General features: G+C 54.0%; 1 protein-coding gene and 1 long non-coding RNA gene across 2 annotated transcripts; one reads left to right on the forward strand and one right to left on the reverse strand.

Moving 5' to 3' along the window:
- The first annotated feature begins 2,065 nt into the window (after window positions 1-2,065).
- On the forward strand, window positions 2,066-8,153 carry SNAI1 (snail family transcriptional repressor 1). The gene is made up of 3 exons (XM_059408006.1): window positions 2,066-2,311; window positions 2,919-3,446; window positions 7,145-8,153. Exons 1-3 carry the CDS (start codon window positions 2,230-2,232, stop codon window positions 7,327-7,329), a joined length of 795 nt encoding a protein of 264 aa, XP_059263989.1. The 5' UTR covers window positions 2,066-2,229; the 3' UTR covers window positions 7,330-8,153.
- Window positions 8,154-17,776: 9,623 nt separating this feature from the next.
- Window positions 17,777-26,072, reverse strand: LOC132022791 (uncharacterized). Its single transcript, XR_009405716.1, has 3 exons — window positions 25,326-26,072; window positions 19,018-19,226; window positions 17,777-18,100 (listed from the first exon to the last, which is right to left on the reverse strand). It is a non-coding gene; the product is annotated as an uncharacterized LOC132022791 (long non-coding RNA).
- Between the last annotated feature and the right edge of the window lie 262 nt (window positions 26,073-26,334).

Raw genomic sequence — 26,334 nt, forward strand, 5'->3', positions numbered from 1 at the left:
TCTGAGAACCCCTGTGACTCAATTGGCCTAGGACTAGAATGCTGGGAGGAGGAGAGTCACCTGTTACTAGCGGATGCCAAACTTTTTCAAAGTGGTTGTGCCCATTGACACTCTCAGAATGGGACAAAAGTCCTGCTGCCCTCACACCCTAATCAACACTTGACTTTGACCAAATTTTAACTTTTTTTTCTTTCGATGGGTGTGAAATGGTATCTCGCTGTGGTCTAATTTGCATTTCTCTCATTACTAATGAGGCATTTGGTGAAAATGATGAAACACTGAAAAGAAGCCAGCCAGGTGAAGATCTGGGGGAGAAAAATGGGGGGGGGGGGGCAGTGGTGGCCAGCAGGTGCCAAGGGCCTGTGATAGGAAAGGGCTGGGGATGTGGAGGAACACAAAGAAGTGTGGAGGGAGATCATTGTGCCTGGGGAGTAGGGAGAGTGGCTCAAGACAAGGTCAGCATAGGTCAGATTGGCTGGGCGGAGGGCTGTGGTGAGGACTTTGGCTTTTACTCTGGGTGAGACAAGAACATGGGAGGCTTTGAGCAGAGAGACGTGGCCTTACTCCTCCCTCTGGCTCCGCGTGGAGAATTAGGACATTTTGAAATGAAATAGACACAGAAGGGAGGTGTGTTCTTCCTAGTGACTGCATATGGCCCGCCTCCCCCACCTTACCTTCGACTCACCAATTAGAACATAAGTTCGTGGACCAAACAGACAGTTGTCCCTTCCCTCATTCTACGTGGTGAGTAGGGGGACTTACGGGTTTTCATAGTTCTTGCTTCACAGATGGACTCAAGCTGGGGTGGGGGTAGGGGGTGGGGACCTGTGGATTTATTTCCGGGCCCTCTTACCCCAGGCCTGGCATGGCCCTGTCTGGAGTGAGTGGGTGGGCTCCCAGCAGAGCTGAGAGTGAGGCTCCAGGTGTTCCTCCCTGGGCCCACCCCACATTTGATCAGTCTGTCCCCCTCCCCCCCATCCTGGCATTAGGTACCTTAGACACAGGATTTCTGACCCCCGGACAGGTGAGAAGACCCACCTTGGCCCCTCCCTTCCCTGCTTCTTTCTCCCACCTGCCCAGAGTGATCTTTCTCAACCAAACTCTAACAGGTCCCTCCTCAGCTGAAAATCCTGTCTTGGCTCCCACTGTCCTTGGGGCAAAGTTCAAACTCTAGGCCCTGGAGGCCCAGCAGACCTGACCTCTCCAGCCTGCCCACCCCACCCCCATCCCTGGGAGCTGCTCTCAATGACTCTGAAGTAGTTACTGATTCTAACCTCGGGCCTTTCCCCTCGGTATTTCTTCACTTCCTCTGGGAAGTTGCCCCGGACCCCCTGTCAGGTGATCTTCTTGACTGTCACAGGGCCCTGTGGCCTCCCCGCGCATCAAAGCACACTTCCCTTTGCTTAATTATCCCCTGTTTAGTCCGTCTCTCTCCCCCACCAAACGGCGAGCTGCCCTTCGGTAGAGACCCCGAGTATTTTGTTCAGGGATGTGTCCCCAGCTCCGGGAATAGTGACTGGCACGTAGCGGGTGCTCAGTAAACATTGGCTAAGTGAAGGAATGGATGCCTTTTGCTAGATGATGCCAGATTGCTTTGCAAAAAGGCTGTGGCATTTCACACTGCCAGCAGCCACGTGAAGGTGTTCATTTCCTCGCATCCTCCCCCGAAATGTGTATCGTCCCTCGTCAATCCCACGCTCTTTGTGAGGCGCCAGCCTGACCGAGGAAATTTCCGCCCCCCTCCCCAGCCCGAGGCGGAGGCGGTTTCGGAACGTCAGGTGCCCAGACCCGCACTGCGCGGCGCCAGGGGGCGCCAGAGGCGGACGACCGTGCCGCACTGAGCTGGCGGGGGCGCGGGGTCCCGAAAGGGGCCCCGTCTAGCCTGGAGCTCCCGGCGCCCGCCCGCCCGCACTCCGCTGCGGGGCGATCAGCGCAGCGCCCGCAGCCGGGCTTCCTTAGCGGCCCCCGCCGGGCCCCCAGCGCCACGCGGCGCTAGCCCCGCCAGCCCCCGGCGCACCTGCTCGGGGCGTGGCCTCTGGAGAAGGCGCGCCTCGATTGGCGCGGAGGTGACAAAGGGGCGTGGCCACATCGTGCCCCGCCCCATCCCGAGGCTGGCGTACTTAAAGGAGTTGGCGGCGCGTCTCCACTCACAGCGCAGCGGCACGGCCTCGCGGGTGGAGTGCTTCGGGACCCCTGCGCGACCCGGCAACCCCGGCTGCTTCGGCCACCATGCCGCGCTCTTTTCTCGTCAGGAAGTCCGCCTGCTCCCGCCGGAGGCCCAACTACAGCGAGCTGCACGACTCTTCTCCAGGTGAGTGGACGAGGTGAGGGACTCCCGGGGGCTTCGGGGAGACCCGCAAAGGCCGCGTGGGGGTCCCCTTGGGGGAGGGGGCCTCGGGGGCCAAGTCCAGGGCCCGGAACAGAGCCCAAGGGGCTGGCGCGGGGCAGTGGGCGCAGGGGCATGAGGAGCCCGGGGCAGGTGGATGTGGGCAGTTGGGGGAGGGCTTTCCGAGGGCGGGGGTCTGGGGTGAGGAGACTGCGCGGCGGCCGGGCCCCGACCGCGGGGAAGCGAGGGGGAGCGCGGCCGGAGGTGGGGCGGGGGGCACGCGCCTGGGGAGGGGAGGCGCCGGCGCTGGCCCGCGGGCCGGGAGATGGGGGGCACAGGGGGAACGCCCCTGAGTCGGGGTGAACGGCAGCGCCCTTCCTGTAAGATTCGGAGGCCGAGGCGGGTGAGCCGGGCGGCCCCGGGTGAGGAGGGGCTCCGGGCGGGCAGGACGGGCCGCCCTGGTCGAGATCCCTTCGTCCCTCCAGTAAGTACTGAGTGCCGCCCCGCGGCCCCCGCCCGCAGCAGACCTCTGTTTGTTGACTGACTGCGCGACCGAATGCCTGACCCTGCCCTTTTCTCCGTCTCCCTTCAGAGTTTACCTTCCAGCAGCCCTACGACCAGGCCCACCTGCTGGCGGCCATCCCACCTCCCGAGGTCCTCAACCCCACGGCCTCTCTGCCCACGCTCATCTGGGACTCTCTCCTGGCACCCCAAGCCCAGCCCATCGGCTGGGCCTCCCTTCTGCCCCAGGAGGTCCCCAAGGCCGTGGAGCTGACCTCCCTGTCGGACGAGGACAGTGGGAAAGGCTCCCAGCCCCCCAGCCCCCCCTCACCGGCTCCTTCGTCCTTCTCTTCCACCTCAGCCTCTTCCTTGGAGGCGGAGGGCTATGTTGCCTTCCCAGGCTTGGGCCAGTTGCCCACGCAGCTGGCCGGGCTCTCCGTGGCCAAGGACTCCCAGACTCGCAAGGCCTTCAACTGCAAGTACTGCAACAAGGAATACCTCAGCCTGGGTGCCCTCAAGATGCACATCCGCAGCCACACGCTGCCCTGCGTCTGTGGCACCTGCGGGAAGGCCTTCTCCAGGCCCTGGCTGCTGCAGGGCCACGTCCGGACCCACACCGGTGAGTGTCCCCGTGGGCCGCCGCCTTTCTCCTCGAAGTCCCCACTGCCTTCTCTGCCAGTGCTGGGGGAGGAGGGGCGCTCCTGGGCTTACTGTGATTTTGCGAATGTGGAAACTGGGGCTCCAGTCTCCTGACTCCTGGCTCTTTCGTTCAGGGGCTTGGCTCCCTGAAATGTTTGGCAGGAACATTCATTCGTTCCTCAGCTAAGCAGATGGGAGAAGTAGATAACTTTGTCTCTGCAGTCGCCGTTTCTCCACCAAATGGGTTGGAGTTGGATATGGGAGAGGTGCAACCAACACCTTGCTGCCAGGCCAGGTGTGAAGGGGCCCACCTCACTCCACCCTCCCCCAGCCCAGCCAGGCAGGATGTTGTGAGACCCCCCACCTGCCTCTGAGTCCTTCCAGAACTTCAAACCTTGAGTCAATGTTTCACCTCTCTGAGCCTCACTTTACACGTTTGTAAAATGAGCATAAGAACATCTTGTGGGGTGTCTGTGCCAGTTAAATGAAAGAAAGCACCTGGGCCACCACCTGATACATGATAAGTGCACAGAAATGGTTTTGATATTTGCTCTGCTTCCATGCTGTGTGACCTTAGACAAGTGATGTAATGTCTGAGCCTCAGGATTATGATAGCATAATCCTATACGGTGGATTCTGACAGCATTTTGTAGGTTTAGCCATCAAGATTCAGTGGCTCCTCAGTCACTTCATAATAATTTGTTATCATAGTTCTCAGATCTGCTCTCCCTACCCCCACCACGGAGTAGATAAACTCAGTCCTGTTACCCAGACCTGGGAATACCTTTGGCAGCAGGAAACAGGTCTTAATGTTTCAAAACCATAATAAATGGGAGATGGAGTCTCTTCTGTCCTCTAACTTTCTGGAAATGTGGAAGAGGTAGCCACTGTGTCTTTTCAGAACTTGAAAGGTGGAGGCCACCATATTTGGGGCTGCTCTTTGTGACTTTGTAGAAGGTTCAAGGGTCATAGCTGTCAGCTTTGGGGTCAAGCTGACTGGGTTGGAAGACCTCAGTTCTGGCATTTCCTGGCCCAGTGGCTGACCTCTGATCTGTGAGGGTCAGTGGGGCGGTTTGTTAGGCCTGGCGTTTTGCAGGCGTTACTGGTATCGTTATTACTCCTACAGAGTGTCCCTGGCATCCTCCCCAGCTGGCAGACCATGGCTCCTCATTTCTCTTTGTGCACACATAGCCCTGATTTTAAAGGGACCCGATAGAAGGGTCCAACTGCCTGGCCTGTCTTGGGCGATTGCCCAGCTGAAGAGGGCTCTATTTGGAGGAGTCAGAACCCTTGGGGTGGTACTCCCCTGAGCCCCCCAGCTTCTCTCCCCACCCATCAGGACATTTTCATGTAAAGGCAGGCTGGGACACAAAAAGCCTGTTGAAATGCACCATCACCATCATTGACTCCCATTGTGTGCGTTAATGGTGGGCCCAGTGGGTGGGGGCTGGGGGGGTGGAGCAGGTGCATGGGCCAGTGGTGCCCAGCACCTGTTCCGGCCGCAGCTGCTGGCCCACAGCGTGTCAGGCCCCTTTAATCCGAGGAGTATCACATGTACAGTGCCCCCCTTGGCGGCCTTTGTCCCCGCCGGCTTGGTGCCGATTTCACACTCGCCAGGATCACCATAAAGACGTCTGCGGGGGTGGGGGATCTGCAAGGGGTGCAGGTCTGTGCCTGCTGCTTGCACACACAGACCTCCACCCCAACATACCCTATAAGGCCTCCTTCCTCCTTTGTTCACGTTCGTGTCTAATCATACATGATGTAAAGGTAACTTCACCGAGCACTTGCTCTGGGGGGGGGGGGGCATCGCCCATGGCTTCCTTCACCTGGGTTAATGCGGTAAATCAACAGCCTTAGGAGGGAAGTGATGTCCTAAGGCCCACCTTACAGATAGGAAACTGAGGCAAAGAAGGAAATCAAACTTTTTCCAAGTCACAGCTCATAAGACTGAGCCAGGGCTTCTTCATCTCTGCCAGGGAGGTGAGAGGGAAGTGGCTTTCTGTGCCCTGGGGTTGCCCTTATCCATATCTGCGTACAGTAAGCCCTTAGTTCACAAGGGAGCATGTGAAGTATGAAGAACTTCACTTGGACCTTATGGTGCAGTCCTCAGACCCTTCAGGCCTAGTATGCAGAGGGTGCTCAATAATGACAAGTCAGTTAACTCAGACATCCCTTCCCTGGTCTCCTGCTAAATTCCCCCCTTCTGTGGTGTGGCCTGTTCCTTGTATTTCTGCCCTAGGAGACAGAGCCCTTGAATGGATGGCTCCATAGTGAGCCTCAGACATCTGACTTCTGGACCCCTCCCAGTGCCCAGCACAGTGCCCCAGGCAGCCAGAAGGTTGATGGGATTCATTCATTCCCTGCTCTTGAATTCCAACCCTGGGATTTAACAAATGGGCCATGGCCTAGGGGCATATAATGCTGGGAGTGGGAGGGTAGAATGCTATTTTTTAGTAAAGAATGCTCAGCATTATTGCCTGGCACAGAATGGAAGCTTGATAAGTACTTGTTTAATGAGTTATTATTCAGATTTTTTATTTAGGAAATGCACCCCCGAGGAAGAAAAAACGAAATACAGCACTGTCAGTGTTTTTGTACTGTGAACGCTTATCATCTTAGTTGGGGCAGGAATTAGGAAAAGTTGGTGAACAGCATTTTCTGGTAGTGATTGAAGGGTCGGGCTCTTCGGAGCCTTTAAAAAAAGACTTAGCTATTGTATAAGCACTTACTGAGCGCTTACTGTGTACCTAGCTCTGCATGCATAACTCTTTTTCAGCATAACCTTGGCCAGGCAGGTGGTGTAAGGGCCACAGGTGGGAAGGAGTTTTAAACAAGGTAGAAAGTAAAAGGTTTCTGTAGCCTCTTGGGGGTCCCAGGCCCCAAGCCCTTGGAATGAATTCAGGGGAGGCCCCTGCTCTCGGGACAGACAAGACTTGACAATACCAAACGTGGTCAGCATTGTGATGGGGAAGCAGCTCAGAGAAGGAGCTGAACCTGTTGGGGGCAGGGGTGTGCCAGGGAGCCTTTAAGGCTGACCCCAGCTTTGTCCCCAGCTGAAGTAAATCCAGGAGTGATCATGAGGAATACCCACTGTAGCCCCCTTAACTGAGAGGCCATCTATATAGTGATTAAAATCAGAGGCTGTGGAGTCAGGCTGCTTGGTTCTTGCTGGGCGGCTCTGCATATGCTACTTGGCTTCTCCGTGCCTCGGTTTCACGGACTCTAAACTGAGGACAAGGGTAGGATTAAGGGAGATGAGCATACGGTGCTCCTTGCTGTCTCTGGCACAAAGTAAGTGTTCAGTAAACGCAGTTGCCATCATGGTCTCAGCTGGCTTGCCTGGGTAAGTGCTTTATTTACCACCTCTGGATTACCAGCCCTTACAGGGGTGGGGATGAACAGCTCCATTTTACAGATGAGCAACTGGAGGCTCAGAGCAGCCGGATGACTTGTTCTAGGTCACATGGTGGGAAGTGGCAGAGCTCCCAATCATATCCAAGCCTTTGGACACTAGATAATGGCCTGGTTTTTCTGGGTCATGGGATTCCTTCAGGGGTGGAGTGATACGGCCTCTAAAGGCCCAGGTAGGTGGATGGGCGGGCAGGGATTTCAGTAAATAAATGTCCGCTGTTAGCCCAAGTGGTTTTAGCACTCAAGTCCTGTTTCTGTCCCCAGGCGAGAAGCCCTTTTCCTGCTCCCACTGCAGCCGTGCCTTTGCCGACCGCTCCAACCTTCGGGCCCACCTGCAGACCCACTCAGATGTCAAGAAGTATCAGTGCAAGACATGCTCCCGAACCTTCTCCCGCATGTCCCTGCTGCACAAGCACCAGGAGTCAGGCTGCTCAGGGGGCCCCCGCTGACCCTCAGGGCGCCTCCTGCGCCTCTAGACCACCCCCTGCATCGCAGCCTCTCAACTCCAGAAAGAAGGTGCCCCCATACTTCTCACTGCCACGGAATTCTCTTCTGAGCTCCCCTGTTTGGCTCTCTTGGCCCCGCAGGGCTCTGAGGACCATGTTCCAGTTCTCTCTGCCCCAGGTGCCAGTGGGCTCTGAGGGAGGCCTTGCCGTGGACATGTCTATGGACGGGTGATAGGGAGGGGGGTTTACAGCCGACTGTTCTGGAGTCCGGCTTCTCTGTGTGGGTTTGTGTATCCAAAGGTGTTTGGATACAGCTGCTTTGAGCTCCAGGACAAAAAGGAAGACTGATAGGAAACTACCCCCCACTCAGGGGAACCCATTCCTCCCTGACCTAGAACCCTCAGGCCACCCCTCCAGGAGGTGTGACTAACTGTGCAGTAATCCACCCCCAGGTTCAGCCTGGGGGCCTGTGGGCAGTCACTGACACAAGGACGTGTCTAGACCCCAGGTTGCCCCAGGCCGGGCAGCTATCTCAGTCTCCTGTTTGTCACCGTGGCACCTGTCTCATGGGCAGTTCAACAACAGTCCCAAAAGGGTCTGTGAGTAATTGCTGTCACTTGTTGGGGGCCTGAGTGGGGTGCTTCAGCCCGACTGATGTGTCTCCCAGAACTATTTTTGGGGTCTGACAGGTGGCCCCAGGAGGAAGATGTTTACATTTTTAAAGGTACACTGGTATTTATATTGCAAGCAACATTTTGTACTAAGGAAACATTTTGTATAGTTATATGTACAGTTTATTGATATTCAATAAAGTGGTTAATTTATGTATTAAAGTCTACTTCATTTTATAGAAGGGTGAGTGTTTTCCGGGCCTTCAGGAAGGGAGGAGGGGGGCAGGGATTCATGGAGCCCAGACCATTCCTGATGGGCTTAAATCCTGACATGACGTGGCTTTGGACCACTGACTTCAACTGTCAGGGACCTTATTTGTACAAATGGGTTTCCTCTGAGCCTGGGTGTCCTGTCTGATGCGGAGCATGGGAAACACCTGCGGGCCAGTGAGCAGCAGGGGGCTGTGGGTAGGTTCCTTGCACTTCTTACATCGTGACCTGGATTTATTCTCTCATCCTTCCATTTTGAGGCTGACCAGGCCTACAGGGTGAGAAGCCAGCTCCCTGGGTCTTGTCAACTGGACAGGCTGCTGGGCTTTGCCCCAGCACTGCAGGTCATGCGGGGATGGGCTGACTGCTTCTCCGAGATGCGGGAGTGGGTTACAGTGAGCAAGAAGCGGACAGAGGATGTCCTTCCTGTTTCCAAGAGCTCTGGGCCCCGCTCTGGGCCCCACTCTGTCCTCCCTGTCGGACCCACACCTCTATCTGGCCGCTGGGTACCAAATGGCCTTTGATGCAAGGAAATTGGCTGGCCGGAGCCGAGAGGGTGAGAAGCCAGGCCAAAGGGTAGGGGTCATTCAGCTTCCTGCTGGAGGACAGGACGGGAAGACGGTCGGCTTGTGTCCTGGGCTGGGATAATTCACTCCTGGCTGGCTGTCACGGTGACCTCACCTCTGGGGCCCTCCTGGGGCCAGGAGAAAATGAGTGTCCTTTTTGAGCACAAAAGGTGCTGAAGGTGCCAGTTTCCTGCGGGGAGCTGAGCAGGCGTTGCAGGCGTCCCAGAGCTCCCGAGCCCCACAGTCAAGCCGGGGGTGGGGGGAGCTTCATGTTCCAAAGGAGAGATGATTCTTTCTTCTAAACAGGAAATGGTGACCCGCAGGCCGGGAGCAGCCCTTAATGACTTGCAGCTTTCCTCCCAAAAGAAAAAAAAAGTTCTCTAACAATCGCCAAATTGTAGCTGGCCTCCCTGAAGGGAAGTTAGGGAGTTGCGGTTGGGGGGGGGGGGCCATGGGGGGGCGGCCATGTATAGGCGCCCACACTAAGTGCTGACAGCGACTGGTGAGGGGGTAAATGACTTCACACACTCCTGGGGTGGGGGGAGGGGCAGGCTTCGTGGAGACCCCTCCCCAGCATCTAAAATGGGGTGTACCAGGCTCTGATCCTCCTGGGAGTTAGGGATGCCTGGGTTGTGCCCCTGTCAGGGCCTGGAACAAGGCTCTTCCCCGTGGGACCTCAGTTTCTGCCTCTACAAAATGGGGGCCAAGAGGGCCCTGCCTTCCTCCCCAGAGCCTGGAAAGGGGCCTTCACTCAGTCGTGATGAGCATCAGGTGTGCCAGGCCCTGTTCTAGGCCCCCGGGCGCAGCCGTGAGCAGGCAGTCCTCCGTGTGCACACGGAGCTTAGGTTCTAGCGAGGGAGATAGCAAACAAACAAGTGACTAACTAAACGAGTCTAGACGCTCAGATAGAATTAGAGGGATCCACGGGGCAGACTCTCTTGATAAGCCAGAGCCTGTGCTGCGCTGACTTCCCAGTGGAAACCTGAAGGAGGAGAAAGTTCAGGCGTGGAGGGAACACGGAATGAAAAGGCTTGAGGCTGGAACAAGCTTGCTCTCTGCAGAGAAAGACCAGGACGGGTGGAGCTAGGGGGACAGCGTGGGACCAGTGAGGCTCCCACATCCTGCAGAGTGAGTGTGCGGCGTGAGGAGTCGGGATTTTAGTCCAGCCTCTAGCAGTCAGGGGCACCAAAGCAGGGGAATGATGAAGCCTGCTCAACTGATATGCGGGCTCCCCTGGCTCCTGGAGGAGAGCCCACTTAGTGGAGTTAGGGGAGGCGAGAAACACTGGGAGCCCTGAGGCTCCAGCAGAAAAGATGTTGGCCTGATTCAGGGTGATGGAGGCTATGGGGCCAAAGGCTCATTCAAGAGGCACAGTGCCCGGGGTGCACACCTGAGCGCTTATGGGCTTTAGGGCTATTAAAAAGGGATGTTGGCTCCCAGGGGCTGAGGTAGGGATAGGGATCAAAGGAATCAGAGGGTCCCTATGTCCTGATATGGAACAGTCCCCACTTAGCCACACTGCTAAGCGAAAAAAATCACCTGCAGTACATGCTCCTTTTTGCGGGAAGAAGGGGTGGAAATAACCATGTTCTTCATTCCTGTCTGTATTTACATATGGAAGCCCTGGAAGGATTTACAATAAAATATTAAAGCATTTCTCTAGGGAGTCACAGGAGGAGGCATGGGGCTGCCGAGACAAAGGAGAAGCAGGGAGACGGTTTTTTTAGATTTTTTTAAATTATTATTTTAACGACTTCTTTTTTCAAAAAAGAAATCTCTACACTACTCATACTATATCCAGTGTGGTGCTCGAACTCACATCCCGGAGATCAAGCATCGTGTGCTCTATGGCGAGGCCCAGTGTTTTAGATTTTTAAAACATGTTTACTTTAAAATAATTTAACCTGACAGAAAAGTTGGGAAAAAAGCACAACAAACAGGGATCTTTCATATGGATTCTGGAAAATATCGAACATTTCTCCTGCTTGTGTCTTCTCTCTGTGCACGGTTACACGTACTGACACACTATTTACTTCGGAATCATTTGAGGGTAAGTTGCAGACATGATGTCCCCTGAACTGGTACACATTTAAGCATGGATTTTTAAGGACAAGAACATTCTCTCCTACAAGAATACTCCAATGGCGGAAATCAGGAAATCGAGCTTTGGTGCTACACTATTGTCTAAGGCACAGATATCATCAAGTTTCTGCCCCCGTCCCAGGGACATCCCCCCACAGCCCGTTGGGGGTGGAGTGAGATCCAGGGTCACACACTTGTCCTGTCTCCTTATTCTCCTTTATTCTGGGATAAATGGTCTTTTCTTGGTCTTCCATGATTTCAAAGCTCCTCAAGTGTTCAGGCCAGGTGTTCTGTAGAATGTCCCCCAATTTATGGGCCCAGCACGCTTCCGCTGTGCAACTCTGCTAGAATGTCCCCCAACTTAGACTTTCCTGACTCTTCCTAGTCGTTTCACTTGGGCAGTGCGCTCTTGGCAGAACCACAGACCTGGCGTTGTGGCTTTCTTAGTGCAAGGTATCCTGAAGCCCATGAGGTCCGCCTGCCCCATTAATGGTGACATCAGCTTGGTCCACTTGGTTAAGGAGCTGTCTGCCAGGATCAAGTTCCTCTTTTTCCCCTTTTGTACTTAATCTGTATCTTGTGGAGAGACATTCCGAGACCATGTGAATATCCTGTTACTCTTCAAACTTCCACCCACGGCTCTTAGCCCTCACTGGCGATTTTCACCTAAATCAATTACTACTGTGGTGCCCGCCGAGTGGTGATTTTCTAGCTCTTCTGTTTTTACTGGTTGGCTTTCTCCTGTAGGGCAGAGCTTGCCCTCTGTGTCTGGGCCGCAGCTCCGAGCTGCAGGGTTGCCAGAGATCGGGTGGGAACCAGCAGGGGCTGGTGGGGCCATTCGATCCTCCCCTGGGCTCTTCTTTATAAAATAAGTCCAGGAAATAAACCAATGGCCATGCAGTGTCCAGGCAGGCAGGGCTGGGCCCGGGCCACCTCGGACACATCTGGGCCCCATTAGGGACCCAGCGGTTACTTATGGGTGATCCTTGAGCTGGGATGGGGGTACTCTGGCAGGCGGGAAGCCGGGTCCTTCCTGCTCCTCTTTGCTTTTCCGATTGTTAACGTCACATGTTATAGGAGTTTATTCTTTAATTTAAAAGAAAGAGGAATGGTTAGATCTGAGGCTCATTTGACATGTGATTAGCATACCTTTTCCCAGTGCCTTTACTGTGCAAAAAGTTCAGTTTGTATCTGTCTAAATTAAAAAATAACACATATTTACATGTGCACATGCTCCAATCTCAGCGACAGGAAAAGCCAGAGTCCTCCCCATGGCCCACAGGTGCTGACTCCGTCTGGCCCTGGCACCTCTGCCTCAGCCCCTCCCCCATGCCCTCACTCCCTCCACTCTGCCCGGCCCTCTGTCACCTCAGGGCCTTTGCACTCTCCTCCTCTCCTCCCTCAGAGAGCCCTACACTGGCTCCTCCAACCCTCCCTCTCTGGTTTGCACCCAGTGTCTTCCCTGTTGAGATGTTTCTCTCCAAAGCACTTGTCACCATCCGACAAACCATATTTTCACTGTTCACAGTTTCTGTGTTGACCGTCTTGCCCACCAGAATGTCTGCTCCCTGCAAGTGGAAACATTGTCTGCTCTGCTCACTGTCCAATCGCTGTCGCCTCGTGTCTCTTGTGCAGAAGGTGCACACTTGGTAAAATTTCGCTGAATGGTGAATGAACGCATGTGTGCCCCTAAGAAATACAGAATGGCCACCACACTTATGGGGCACTTTCTATGTGCTGGGCACCATGCCGAGCACCTCACATGGATTGACTCATTAAACTTACACAGCCAACTCAAGAAAGAGAAAACCAAGGCACAGAGAGGTTAAGTAACTGGCTCGGGGTCACAGAGCAAATAAGTGGCCGAGCTAGGAGTCGAACTTTGACTTCTTTTTTTATTGTTGTCATTTTGCTCCTTCTACCTTTGGGGTCGGTGTAATTACAACTTCTTAAATTGCAGTAGAACAGAGTCTGAGTCTTTATCTTGGCCTGCCCAGCAGCTCTGGCACAGAGGGGCCCATTTTGTTCCCAGTCTTCTAAAAAAAAACCCCACACACCCTTCTCCAGCCAGTAGGCAGCCAAAAGTGTGTTGCGATATTAGCGGTACTGGGGTGGGGTGCGCGCCCCCTGCAGACCAGGGGAGAGGCTTCCAGACTAGGAGCTCCATGAGGGTGGGACCACCCACCTGGTCCGATTTCCCTGTGCGCCGTGGGCCTTGGACACACTCTGGGCATCCCCGGTGTGGCTGTTCTAGTCCTTCCTTGCCCCTCCTAGCTAGTGGTCGCTCTTGGAGATCCTGGCATTCCTGGGCTTGTGGCAGGAAGGAAAGAAGGGCAGGAAAGAGAAGAAAAGAAAAAAGAAGGATCTGGAAGAAATATACCCACTGCTCATAGGGATTTTCTTTGGGTGTAGGTTCAGGTGCTAGTGAGGAGGATATTTCATTCGATAGAATTTTCACTTGTCCTTCCACTATCATTGCTTCTTCCAAAGCGCCTCTCTTGACTTACAATCAATCAATCAATCAATCAATCCTTTAAGGGAGAAACCAGATACTCCCATGGGGACTTGAAAGGTACCACACGCACTGATAAGTACAGGTAGCAACTTGTAGGGCAGCCTGAAAAGATAGTACGATCGCATTTCTGTCAAGTTTTACCTCCCATTTCATGCCCTGTTGCCTTCTCGGAGAGGGAAATGTGTGCCCTGCGGGGTCCACGGGACTTCTGTCTGGACGGCACGGATGCTGGGGTTTTAATTCCCTTCTTGAGAGATCTCTGAGTTTTCTAGAACGTGCATGTGGTTTTCTTTCTAAACAGAAACAACACACACACACACACACACACACACACACACACACACACACTGATGAAGGACGTTCAAGCGGTGGCAACATCCCAGGGTGAAGACAGCCACCGTGTTTCTTTCCCGAGGGCTGTGGGGTGACATCTGGGAGCTGTTCGAGGCCCCTTGTGGGCACCGCTGTGAGCTTTGTCCTCAGCCTCCGTGTCCCTGGGCAGCATTGTCCAGCCCCCAGAGGCTATCACTCCCTGAAAGCCCGAGTATTTACTGTGCAGGGCTGTCTGCGCAGGGGTGGGTCGGTCCTGAGCAGGAGAGAGACAGACAGAATTCAGGCAGCTCATGGGACCTGCCCAGAACACACAGCTGGGAGGCCACGGGATTTCTTTGGGATGGCTTTGGATTTTTTTAATGCCTTGATTGAACTACAATTCACGTACCATATGCTTCTTTCCCTTAAAGGGCACAATTCAGCAGTTTCTAGCAAGTGCGCAGGATCGAGCAACCATCCCCACCGCGTCTTCCAGAGCGTTTCATCACGAATCAAGAACCCCCACGCCCAGGAGCAGCCACTCCCCTCTCCTCCTCCCCACGGCCCCTGGCGACCACTCTCCTGCTTTCTGTTTGTAAGGATTGGCCCCTTCTGGATGCTTCAGACACACATGGAATCCTATAAGTGAGCCCACATGGCCTGTGTGCCCCTCTGGGGCGGCTTTCTCTCGGTGTCGTGTGTTTGGGGTCCCTCCACGTAGCATGGCCGCGCTCTGTTCTTTCCGTGGCCCATTACTTGCCACTGGCCGACTCGCCCGGTTTCATCCATCTACACGGCGGGCAATGGATTTGGGAGTTGGGCTGCCGGGCACACTTCTGCACACGCGCCTGCACGCCCCCCCCCCAACCCCCAGCATTCTGCAAGTGTTGACGCGGCCCTGCCCCCTTGCACACTTTGTTGGCATGGGGGGGTTATTGTGTATTTTAGCCATTTTAGCAGGTGAGCGTGTGTGACAGTCTTCTCAAGATGGGACCGACCCACAGGAGACTGCCACATGGAATGTACCAACTGGGATGTTTTTCTTTCTCTTGAGAAATAAAAGGAGAGCGATTTGGGGCCCATGTGGTTAACTCTTAGACACCAGGATTGGAACGGGGTCTTCCCTGCCCCAGGGTCAGGGTGACTTCTGCGAGCAGGACCCACTTCCCATGGGGAAGGAGAAGCCACGGTGTCCTCACTCTCCCACGTGGGGCTCTGCTCTGGGCCAAGGGCAGGTCTGCAGAAGGTCAGGAGACTCCCCGCCGGGAGACCCTGCCATGGGAGCTCAGTGCTTCCTGCACTCAGCGCGCATGCACCCATCCCCTCCTGCCTGCCAGGCCCAGTTCCAGGCACCAGCAAGGCAGCAGTGAGTACACAGCAAGTCCCTGTTCTCAGATAGTCCAGGGAGGGGGTGATGTTGCCTGGCAAGACTGCAGGGTGCCAGCTCTGTCTGGGATGTGGGGGGTATTTGGTGAGCCTTCCCAAAGCTGGTGAAGGAGGAGGAGTTAGCCTGGCAGAGAGAATTGAGCAGGAGGAGGAGACTACAGGCAGAGGGAATGGCAAGTGCAAAGGCCCTGAGGTGAGAATGTACTTGGTGTGTTCAAGCAGAGGTCAGTGTGGCTGGAGGGGAGAGAGGAAGGGGTTGGGGTGGGAGAGGCTGGCAGCGGCCTGCCTACACGGCACTGAGGGACCAGGTGTTCGGATCTTATTCTTAGGCATGGGAAGCTGCCAGGGGATTTTACACAGAGGAGTGACTCTTCTGTGTGTGGGAAATAGACTGAGGGGACCAAAAGGAAGTGGGAGGCAAGAGAGGAGGCACCTGCAGGCGGTGGCTTCCGCTGGAGAGTCAGGAGGAAGAAGGGGCGGGAGACGTCCATGTGCCTGTGCCAGGGGTGTGGGGGGCGGTGGCGGGGGGCGGGGGGTGATTCTAGCACAGCCAGCTGTGGGCTTGAGCCCTGAAAGGGGAGGACAGTGGGTAGTGGTGCCCGTTGACAAAATCGGGCCTTCTGGAGAGGAGACAGGGAGGGAAATGGTGAAATGGATTTCTCTAGAATTCTCTTCTCGCCCAACCCTCTCCCAGCCATGTCCACCGGTCCCTTCGCAGCCTCCACGTTGCCCGAGTCCTGGTCTCCGATGCCTCACAGTAACTGAACGACAGACCCCAGACCAGCTGCCGCTCCTGGCACAAAGCAGGCTCTCAGGGAGTGGCTGCTGAATTAGTTCAAGAAGGCTATGGATGGCCTTGCTGGAGAATACAGTACTAGGGAGCCACAGAGGAGTCTGGAGGGAGGGAGGGCTGAGTTCTCTCACTCACTCTCCCCCTCTTCTCCCAGGCCTGTGGGAGGGCAGAGGCTCTCTGGGGTCTTGACTGAGGTGGAGTGACCGGTTCCAGGGCCCAGGAATGAAGCTCATCACCACAGCCAGTCCTCCAGGAAATGCGTACCCTCTTACTCTCACGTCCCCATTTTGCAGAGGAGGAGACTCAACTCCCAGAGGGAGGTGGTTTCCCCAAGGTGACCCCCAGGTGATAAGGGCAGAGCAGGGATTCGAGTTTACCCCTGCCTGGCTGCATAGTCCTCATCCAATCTTTTGTCCTCAAAAAGGCTTTTTAGAAAAAATAAAAATAAAAAGTCAGGACCCAAGGGGCAGGGAAGAATTCCTCTCTGTAGAGGCCTTTCTAGAACATCTCAGGAGTAAATACAGACACATGCCAGCATCTGGGTCTGGCGTCCTCTGCGGAAGAGCCTGGAGGCTGGGGTCCGGGGGCAGGAGGAAGACTGGCTTGTCACACTTTTCTTTCCGAACTCTTGCGATTGTTATTATTTTAAGTGTTAAGGAAAGTATAACAATCCAACAGATGCATGTACCTGAAGAGTTCAGCTCAATGTCTTTTTTCAAAATGAATTCACCTGGAGGATCAGCGTCCAGATCAGGAAATAAGAAACAGAACATTCCAGTCCCCCAAGAAGCCAACTTCTTTTCATCTGTGGGGTTCATCTGCATGGCGGAGCGTATCAGAAAAGTGTTTCTTGGGGCACCTGGGTGGCTCAGTGGGTTAAAGCCTTAGCCTTTGGCTCAGGTCAGATCTCAGGGTCCTGGGATCGAGCCCCAGATCATCAGGTTCTCTGCTCAGTGGGGAGACTGCTTCCCCCTCTTTCTCTGCCTGTCCCTCAGCCTACTTGTGATCTGTCAAATAAATAAGTAAAATCTTTTTTTTTTTTTAAAGATTTTATTTATTTATTTGACAGAGAGAAATCACAAGTAGATGGAGAGGCAGGCAGAGAGAGAGAGAGGAGGAAGCAGGCTCCCTGCTGAGCAGAGAGCCTGATGCGGGACTCGATCCCAGGACCCTGAGATCATGACCTGAGCCGAAGGCAGCGGCTTAACCCACTGAGCCACCCAGGCGCCCCAATAAGTAAAATCTTTAAAAAAAAAAAAAAAAGGGAATGTGTTCCTTTTTAGGGCTAATGAAGTACTTCACTGTTTACCTATTTCACGGTATGTTTATTTATTCAGCAGTGGATGAACATTGTTTCCTTTTTTTTTTTTTTACAATTATGAATAAAGCTGCTATCAGCATTCACGTGAAGATTTTTATGTGAGCATAAATTCTCATTTCTTTTGGGAGAAATACCTAAGATGGGATTGTTGGGTTGTAGTGTAAGCATGCGTCTGACCTGATAAAAAGAAAATCCTGCCAAGCTGATTTCCGGAGCTCTGTGCCACGCACCCCCCAACGCTGTGCCCCTCCCCCAACCCCCCAGGAAGTGTATGAGAGAGTTCCCGTTGCTCCACATCTCTGTCAGCACTTGGTATTCCCAGGTTTTGTTTTTGTTTTTATTCTAGGCTTTCTAGTAGGTGAGAAGTGGTATCACACTGTGCGTGTGTCTGTGTTTAACTGCTTCCTCAAGGCAGAATACAATAAAGTCCATATATAAAGGTCAACATCTGACAAGTTTTGGCACATATCCCACGAGTGAAATTAGCACGGTTATGACCGTGAACATATCCATCACCCCCAAAAGTCTTACGCCTCCTCTTTGACTTCCCTCCCTACCTCCTTCCCACTCCCCCCATCCCCAGGCAGCCAGGGATCTGCTTTCTGTCACTACCGATTAGTTTGCCTTTTCCGAAATTATAGAAATGGAATCGTAGGGTCTGTCCTCTTTTCTTCGGTCTGGCTTCTTTCACTCAGCGTAATGACGGAGGTTCGGCAATGGATCAACAGTCGTTCCTGTTCCTGCTGCGTCCTATGGTGCCAGTGCGGGGATAGACCACTGCCCTTTGGATGGACGTTTGGATTGTTCCGTGTTTGGGGAGATGACAAATAAAACCGCTCTAAGCATCCATGGGCGAGTCTCTGTGCGGACATGGGTCTCCCTTCCTCCGGGTCAGTGTGCAGGAATCCAGCTGCTGGACTGTGTGAGAAGAAAATGCTTCACTTTTTGAGAAACCATCAAACCATTTTCCAAAGTGGCTGCACCATTTTGCTCTCGGGCCAGCAATGCACACATGAGAGCTCTAGGTCTTCCACATTTCTCTCTCGCCCATACTTGGTGTGGCCGGTCTTTTAGATTTTAGCTATCCTATTGGGTGTTTAGTGGTAACTCATTGTGTGTTTGTTTTTTTTTTTAAGATTTTATTTATTTGACAGACAGAGATCACAAGTAGGCAGAGGCAGGCAGAAAGAGAGGAAGGGAAGCAGGTTCCCCGCTGAGCAGAGAGCCCGACGTGTGGCTCGATCCCAGGACTCTGGGATCATGACCTGAGCTGAAAGCAGAGGCTTTAACCCACTGAGCCACTCAGGTGCCTCTCTCATTGTGGTTTTAACTGGCATTTTCCTAATGACTAACAATACCGAACACCTTTCCACGTGCTGATTTACAATCCATGCATTTTAGTGAATACCCACAATATTTAAATCTTTTGTCCATTTCTTAATTGATGTCTTTTTTTTGGAGGGGAGGAGTTCTTTGTATATTCTGGATACATTTTTTTTTTTAAGTTAGATATGCGTTTTGCAGATACTTTCTCCCTAGTCTGTGGGGATTTCTTTTCTGATCATATCCTTTGCCCACTTTTCATTGTGAAAATCAATGGTCTTAGTGATGTTTATGAGAGCTTCGTGTTTCTTCTAATCTTCACTTTGGGCCACAGACCTTGCCTGTCCCAACTCAGGGGGCTGCAGCAGGGGGCGTGGAGAGAGGGTCATTAGAGAGTCTAGCGATGGAGAAATTCCACCCCTGGCCTTGACGGGCGTGGCCTCACTTTCTCTTCCCTCTAATGGGGACTGCTAAGGAGCCCCTCCTGGGCCCGAGAGAGAGTCATCACTTACCATGCGCAGGAAGTGTTGCTCTCGTTTTCACCACCATGGTCGTCTGTGTGTGGTTTCCAGTGCAAGCGTCAGGTTCAAAGCTCAGCTCTGCTGCTCCCTGGCCGCAGGACCCCAGGCCAGGACCTTCCACCACGTCTCCCCATCCGCAGAGTGGCCGAGGAGGGGGGTGAATACACAATGTACATGAAGTGCTCAGCACAGAGTAAAGGCTGCAAAACCAAGTATTATTGTCTTTTTGTTTTTTCCAGCTAAAAATTGAACCAGTTTAATGGGATATCAGATTTTTGGCTGGTTGCGGCTGGAGGGCCTGGGAAAGCAGGTCTGTGTCTGAACAGATGGGGGATGACGGCCCCTGCACCAGTGTCACCGTCCCCTCCCATGGATCAGCTTACTTCCTCCTCTTAGCGGCTCTTCGCGACCAGAGCTAATGACCACATTCGGCAGAGGAGGAACCGGGGTCCTTCATGACTTCACTTCCCTCCTCCAGGCCCCCACACCTGAGTCTGGCCTGTGATACCATGCAAGGGAAACACCATGTCTCCCCAACAGCTGTCTGGGGGCTGAGGGGGCACAGGAGGCGGTGACACCCAGGACCCAAAATACTAATGAAAGGAGGGACTGATGATCAAAGTTAGGTGCCACCGAGTCCTGCTTAAAATAACCCAAATGGAAACAAGAACCCTGAGAGCTATACCTGTGTCTATCTGGTAAAGTAAGGACAAAATATATGTTAAGACTTTAAGAATTATTTTATTTATTTTTGTCCTTCCTGCTCTTGGCCGGACCTGCCAATATGGGAACATATTTCATCTCATTGGTGATAGTGACCATGGTAGGTCACCGTTGGGGATAGGTCAGGGACAGGGACATGAACCAAGCCTGTTTTCATATTACTGGTTGCTTCTAAAAGCCCGTATCAAGGGATGCCTGGGGGGCTCAGTCAGTTAAGCATCTGGCTCTTGATTTCAGTTTGGGTCATGATCTCAGGGTGGTGAGCTCAAGCCCCACATTGGTCTCTGTGCTGAGATTCCCCTTCTCCCTCTGCCCCTACCTTTATGCGTGTGATCTTCCTCTCTCTCAAAAAAAAAAAAAAAAAACAAATAAAATCTTAAAAAAAAGGGGCGCCTGGGTGGCTCAGTGGGTTAAGCCGCTGCCTTCGGCTCAGGTCATGATCTCAGGGTCCTGGGATCGAGCCCCGCATCGGGCTCTCTGCTCGGCAGGGAGCCTGCTTCCCTCTCTCTCTCTCTCTCTCCTGCCTCTCCATCTACTTGTGATTTCTCTCTGTCAAAATAAATAAATAAAATCTTTAAAAAAAAAATCTTAAAAAAAATTTTTTTTTAAAGTCATCATCAAATACAGGCAAAATCCTGGTTGACAGCTGACTAGTCGAATATCTTCTTGTGGCTCCTGGTTGAAATCCCAACAGTCACTTAAAATATAAACATAAATTTATTATAAATGAGTCAAATATGGTCCTATTTTAATTATTGTGAACGTGGCCAAGTGTATAAAAACAAGAAAGTTCAAATAAATAAAATCTAAGAAAACAAATAGATGTTTAATATAAAAGCAATAACTCTGGATGAAACTCAAGAGTTTACTTTCTGGAGCAAATGTTTCCAAATAATTAAATGATAATGAGTAGCAGAGCAGTAGAATTAATTCTAATACTTGTATCATTATGTGGTTTGCTAGCTTTCATAACAAATAATAAAATTCATATTAAGAATATAACCTTGAAGAATGTAATATTTTTCAGTTATTTAATTTCCTCTAGGTCCCTGAGACTTTTAGGAAAAAAGTCTACTTTTACTTAGGCCTATTCAGAAAGTGAAGGAAGATTTGGAGAAAATGAGGAACCCACATGTTTTTTGTCCACACGAATCAAACTTCAGAACAATGGACATCACAAGGGAGTCTTAGGTACATACTTTTTTCTAAAAAAGGTTTTAGCTATTAGGGCACCTGGGGGGCTCAGACAGTTAAGTGTCTGCCTTCTGCTCAGGTCATGATCTCAGGGTCCTGGGCTCAAGACGGGCCTTGGGCTCCTTGTCAGCAGGAAGTCTGCTTCTCCCTCTCCCTCTGCTGCTCCCCCTGCTTGTGCTCTCTCCCTCTCTTGCTCTGTCAGATAAATACAATCTTAAAAAAGAAGATTAAAAAAAATTATTTGAGAGAGAGAGAGAGAGTAGAAGCAGGGGGAAGGGGAGGGGTAAAGACAGAAGGAGAGGAGAGGGAGGGAGCCCTATAAGGGGTTCATTCCAGGACCCTGAGATCACGACCTGAGCCCAATGCAGACGCTTCACCGGCTGAGCCCCCCAGGCACCCTTGAGCTCACACTTTAAACCGATGACTATCAGAAGGAGATAATAATAAAACGGACTGATCATTTCTTTTTTTGTTTGTTTTTAAGATTTTATTTATTTATTTGACAGACAGAGATCACAAGTAGGCAGAGAGACAGGCAGAGAGAGAGGAGGAAGCAGGCTCCCTGATGAGCAGAGAGCCCCATGTGGGGCTCAATCCCAGGACCCTGAGACCATAACCTGAGCCGAAGGCAGAGGCTTTAACCCACTGAGCCACCCAGGCGCCCCTGGACTGATCATTTCAAACTGTCTGATGGAATCCTACCTCCCCTTTTCTCCCAAGTCCAGAAAACAGATTGAACCCTGAGGATGTTAGCAAAATTTATACACAGGGTAGGACGGGTGGCTGGTGAGACACAGGGCTGAAGAGGGGATGGAAAGGTAGGGGCGGGGGGTAGACAGGGTCCTGCAGAGCTCACAGAGCAGGTGGGTATGGCTGTGGACACTGAGGCTCCAAGAGGTTAAGAGACCTACTGAGGTCTGTGTCTGACCTCATGTGGGGGGACATGTGGGGGCGGCGCTGATAGTTTGTGTGGACAAATCCAGGGACAGAGCGCAGAAGGGGTAGGATCCGTAAGGCTCTCAGCACAGAGTGGGGGAGACCCTGCAGGGCTGAAACAGAGGGGACGACTGGCTCTCAGGTGGGCCACAGCCCCTGGCGAAAGGAGCCAGGTGCAGGGGTGATGTCAGGGCAAGGCTGGACAAAGGTCAAAGACAGGTGCGTGGGGGACCAGGAAGAATATAAATGCAGACAATAAGGATGTATTTGGGTCTGGGTCTGGATCAGGATCTGGAGGGGGAAGGGAATAAGAAAATGGAAAGTACTGGGGGTGGGGGACTCAAAGAATAACAGAGAGGCGCTCAGGGAGAGGGGAGACCAGCAGGAAGGATGCGAGAGGAGATGCGGACAAGGCAGGCCAGAGGGAGGCAGGGGAAGGGGCACAGAGAGAGGGGCGCACAGTGAGAGCCCAGGCCCTTCGCATGCTTCCTGGGAAGGCGCAGAGGGAAGCCTGGCCTCAGCAGAGGGAGGACCAAAGCAGCAGTGGATGATGGCAGAGGGAGGTCGAGGCAGGGCGAGGGGCCGGCGCAGAAGAGGGGCAGTGGGAGACGGCGGGAAACCAGAAGAGGAGGGAAAGATGGTTTGAACCCTGAGCAACACTGGCAGGCAAGAGGTGGTGTGACAGCGACCGAGAAAGCTGGGAGCACGGGGAGCCGCTGGGCGCCAGGGAGGTTGGAGGAGCACTACCGGTGAGGATATGGGAGACCCTGGGGAGGAAGCTGGGGAGGTCTGTGGGTTAGGAGAGGTTTCCTGTGGGTGAGAGGCTGACTGTCACAAGAGAGGTGGGTGCAGTGGGAGAGCAGCTGGGTGACACAGTGGGAGGGGGACAGCCACAGGTACAGGGCTGGGGGCGCTGGGACACTGAAGAATGCCCGGGGGAAGCTGGCCGGAGCAAAGGGACTCAGCTGCTGTCCTCTGTTGGGTCTGGTGTGGACAGGGAAATGTGAGGCTGCGTGGTGGAGGGGACAGTGTGACAAATCTGGTGGCATCTTGGAGGACAACGTGACATAGACAGAGGTCCCTGCAGCTCCTCTGGGTTCTGAGATGCTTGGAGCAGAGAGCAAGAAGCTGCACGAGGCTGGCGGGGGTGGTGGGGGCAGGGGGGAGTCAGGGCTGGGGGGGCCCTGCATAGAGGAGCCAGACGGGACCCCAGTGTCCTCAGGTGAGCCATGCCCAAGAAGCCCCCAGCTCCCAGGACACCCTACTCCTCTATGGCTGCCATGTGTGTAAGCGACATGTGGGAGAGTGTCCTTGAAACAAACCCAGAGATACACAGACAGGTTCCCTTACCGGGTGTTTTGTCCTTTTGTCCTCTAGATTCCCTCCCAGGTCACAGAAGCTATAAGCACCCCCTGCTGGCGGTGCACACGTGGCCGCCCTCTGAGCGGACTTGGTATGACTTTTGCTGTGAGCATCTTCACATAGAAATGGGCCACCGTGAGGAATCCCACCGCTACTTGGTGCAGGGTGGGTACTGACCTGAATTTCTTCCCTTTGTCCCTCCCCTGCTGCCCTGACAAGTCCCTGTGCTAAAAGACAGGGAATTGGACCTGGCCTTGCCCATGTCCCATCAATGGACCCCATCATTATGAGTGCAAGGGATTGATTGGTTCAAATCCCAGCTTGACTACCACCTGCTGAGGGACCTCAGTAGGTCTCTTAACCTCTCTGAGCCTCAATGTCCTCAGCTGGAGGGGGGGAAATTGTACAGATTCCTAGACTGACAGAGTGGAGGGAAAGAATGGGAAAAAATAATCCAAGAGAGAACTCTAGAAAGTGATTAACAAATGCTGACTAAGCAGGCTCCTGCCTCAGGGCCTTTGCACAGGCTGTTTCTGTCACCTGGAACACCCTTCCTTCATTTATTTATTTACTTACTTACTTATTTAGGATTTATTTATTTATTTTATTTTATTTTATTTTTATTTTTTTATTTTATTTTTTTTAAAGATTTTATTTATTTATTTGACAGAGAGAAATCACAAGTAGATGGAGAGGCAGGCAGAGAGAGAGAGAGAGGGAAGCAGGCTCCCTGCTGAGAGCCTGATGCGGGACTCGATCCCAGGACTCTGAGATCATGACCTGAGCCGAAAGCAGCGGCTTAACCCACTGAGCCACCCAGGCGCCCTTATTTATTTATTTTAGAGAGACAGAGAAGAGGGAGGGGCGGGGGGTGGGGAGAGAGAATTTCAAGCAGACCCCTGGGCGGGAATCTCCAGGGGGCTCAAACCCAAGACCATGACCTGAGCTGAAACCAAGAGTCAGATGCTGCCCCTGGAACACCCTTCCTTTAGATGCCCACATGACTCCAACCTTCACAGAGACCTTTTCTGACCACCCTATGACCACATCATTGCCCCCTCCCCACTTTCACTCCTCACCCCCCTTTCCTGCTTTCTTTCCCTCCACAGCACTCACCACCACCTGACACTTTCCCTTAGGTGTTTATTTGCCTGTGTCTGGCTCCCCCGCTGGACCGCCAGCCACAGGAGGGCAGGGAAGTCTGTGGGCCACCCCATCACCATGTCTAGGCCAGTGCCCTGCACCTAGTAGGTGCCAGAGAAGCGGGAGCTCCGCCCACATGCCTCAGAGTGATGCCACCCCCTCCCTGTGCGACCGCGGGACAGTTATTTTAACTGCCCAGCCTGGTTTGCCGTCACCAAGCGGGTGTGGGTTTCGGAGGAGCTTTTCCCCCAGGAGTTTGCTGGAAGGGTCTCTTGGCCTCCGCGGCTCTCCCCGCACCTTCCAGGAGGGCTGGACCCTTCCAGGAGGGCTGGACGCCGGCCGATGGTGCGGCTGTTATTTCAAATGCATGTTTATGAAGGTGGACCTCTGGGGCGCGTCCAGTCCCGGGAGGGGCCCCTTCTGCCCCAGCGCGCCCGGCCGCCCCGCCCGCGGCCTCGCAGGCGGGCGCCCCTCCAGGCCGCGGCCCCCTCCCCGCCGGCCCCCAGCGAGACGAATGCAGCACACGGCGGCCTTTATGGGGCCCGCAGACAGCGCGTCGCCAGGCTAACCCTGCGTGGAAAATTCGGAGGTGGAAGGCAAGGCGCCTTAATGAGGGGGCCGCGGGCGGCGGCGGCGGGGGGCTGCGGCCGACCGGAAACGTGAGCCGGCTCCGCGGGCGCCCCCACCCCGCCCCGCGCATTCTCGGCACCCCCCCCCCCAGCCCCGGCCGCCTGCCCGCGGGACCTCGCGCCGCCCCGAGGTTGGCAGGTGGGGAGGTGAGGGGGGGGGGGACGGCAGGGAGGGGGCGCCAGCGGCTGGGCCCATCCCTGCGCGCCCCAGGCTCTCTCCTGAAGCCTCCCTGACCCCGTGGTGAAATGGGCCCGACCCCCGCCCCCCAACCCCGCCCCGACTGCGGGAGGGGGAGGATCGAATGCGCTGACCTGCGCGAGGTGCTGGCCGGCACGTGGGAAGCCCGGGACAAAGCTAGGCGCGTATGGAGACTGTTCACGTGACGAGTTCATCAGCGGCAAGGTCGAGGCCCAGATACTCAGGAGAGGGCGGCCAGGCCGGTCGGATTTCCCGGCCGGTCCCCACCGCCTGTGGTGAGGCCTGAGTCAGACTTGAAATCCTGACAGTCCCTGAAGACAAGGCCACGAGGTCAAGGTTATGGATCAAGACCCGGAGAGGGACCGAGCCGAGTGGCCAGCCCCAGCGCTGCCGTGGGAGTCCCGAGTCAGCCAGCGTGTCTCAGGACCTGTTTTCTCATCTGTGAAGTGGGCCTGGGCCAGGCACCGAGCCGTGTGCTGGGGGAGAGCGGGGCGCAGGACCGACGGCCTCTGGACTCCTGGGCTTGCCCCAGTGGGGGTGACCGAGGGATCCCCTGGAAAGACGAGAACGAGTGTGTGCAGGAGCGGATATAGTTCACCCCCTGCGTTCTTGGGCTGGAAAGAGAGAGAGGGAGGGAGGAAAGGAAGATATACAGAACAAGGGGAGGCTGGTGACCAGGGGTGGGGAACTTGGAGAGACGGTTGGTGGAGGCCCAACTTCACACTGACTCAAAGAAAGCAGAAAGCAAGGCTGAAGGCAGCCAGACAGCAGCCCACGCTGGCTCCTCCCTCCACCCCAGGTCTTCCCCCTGGTGTCACCACCCCCTCTTTCCCTGACTTCTTCCAGGCCTCTCCTCAAAGGTCAGCTGCTCAGAGAGGCCCTCCCAGACCGCTGTCTAAACACACTCCCAGCCTGGGCCTTTGTCTTTGCCCTGGCCCTGATTTCTTTCTTTTCATTATATTTATATACTTTTTTTGTTCATGTTTTTCATCTGCATTCTCCACTTGCCCTTGATCTTGATGAGGATGGGGACTTTGTTCACAGCTGTAGCCTCTGCACCCAGCCTGGCACACAGTAGGTGCTCAATAAATGACTGAGGGATGAGTGAATGACCGGGCAGAG

This window comes from Mustela nigripes, chromosome 7, assembly GCF_022355385.1.
Source record: "Mustela nigripes isolate SB6536 chromosome 7, MUSNIG.SB6536, whole genome shotgun sequence".
Taxonomy (NCBI): domain Eukaryota; kingdom Metazoa; phylum Chordata; class Mammalia; order Carnivora; family Mustelidae; genus Mustela; species Mustela nigripes.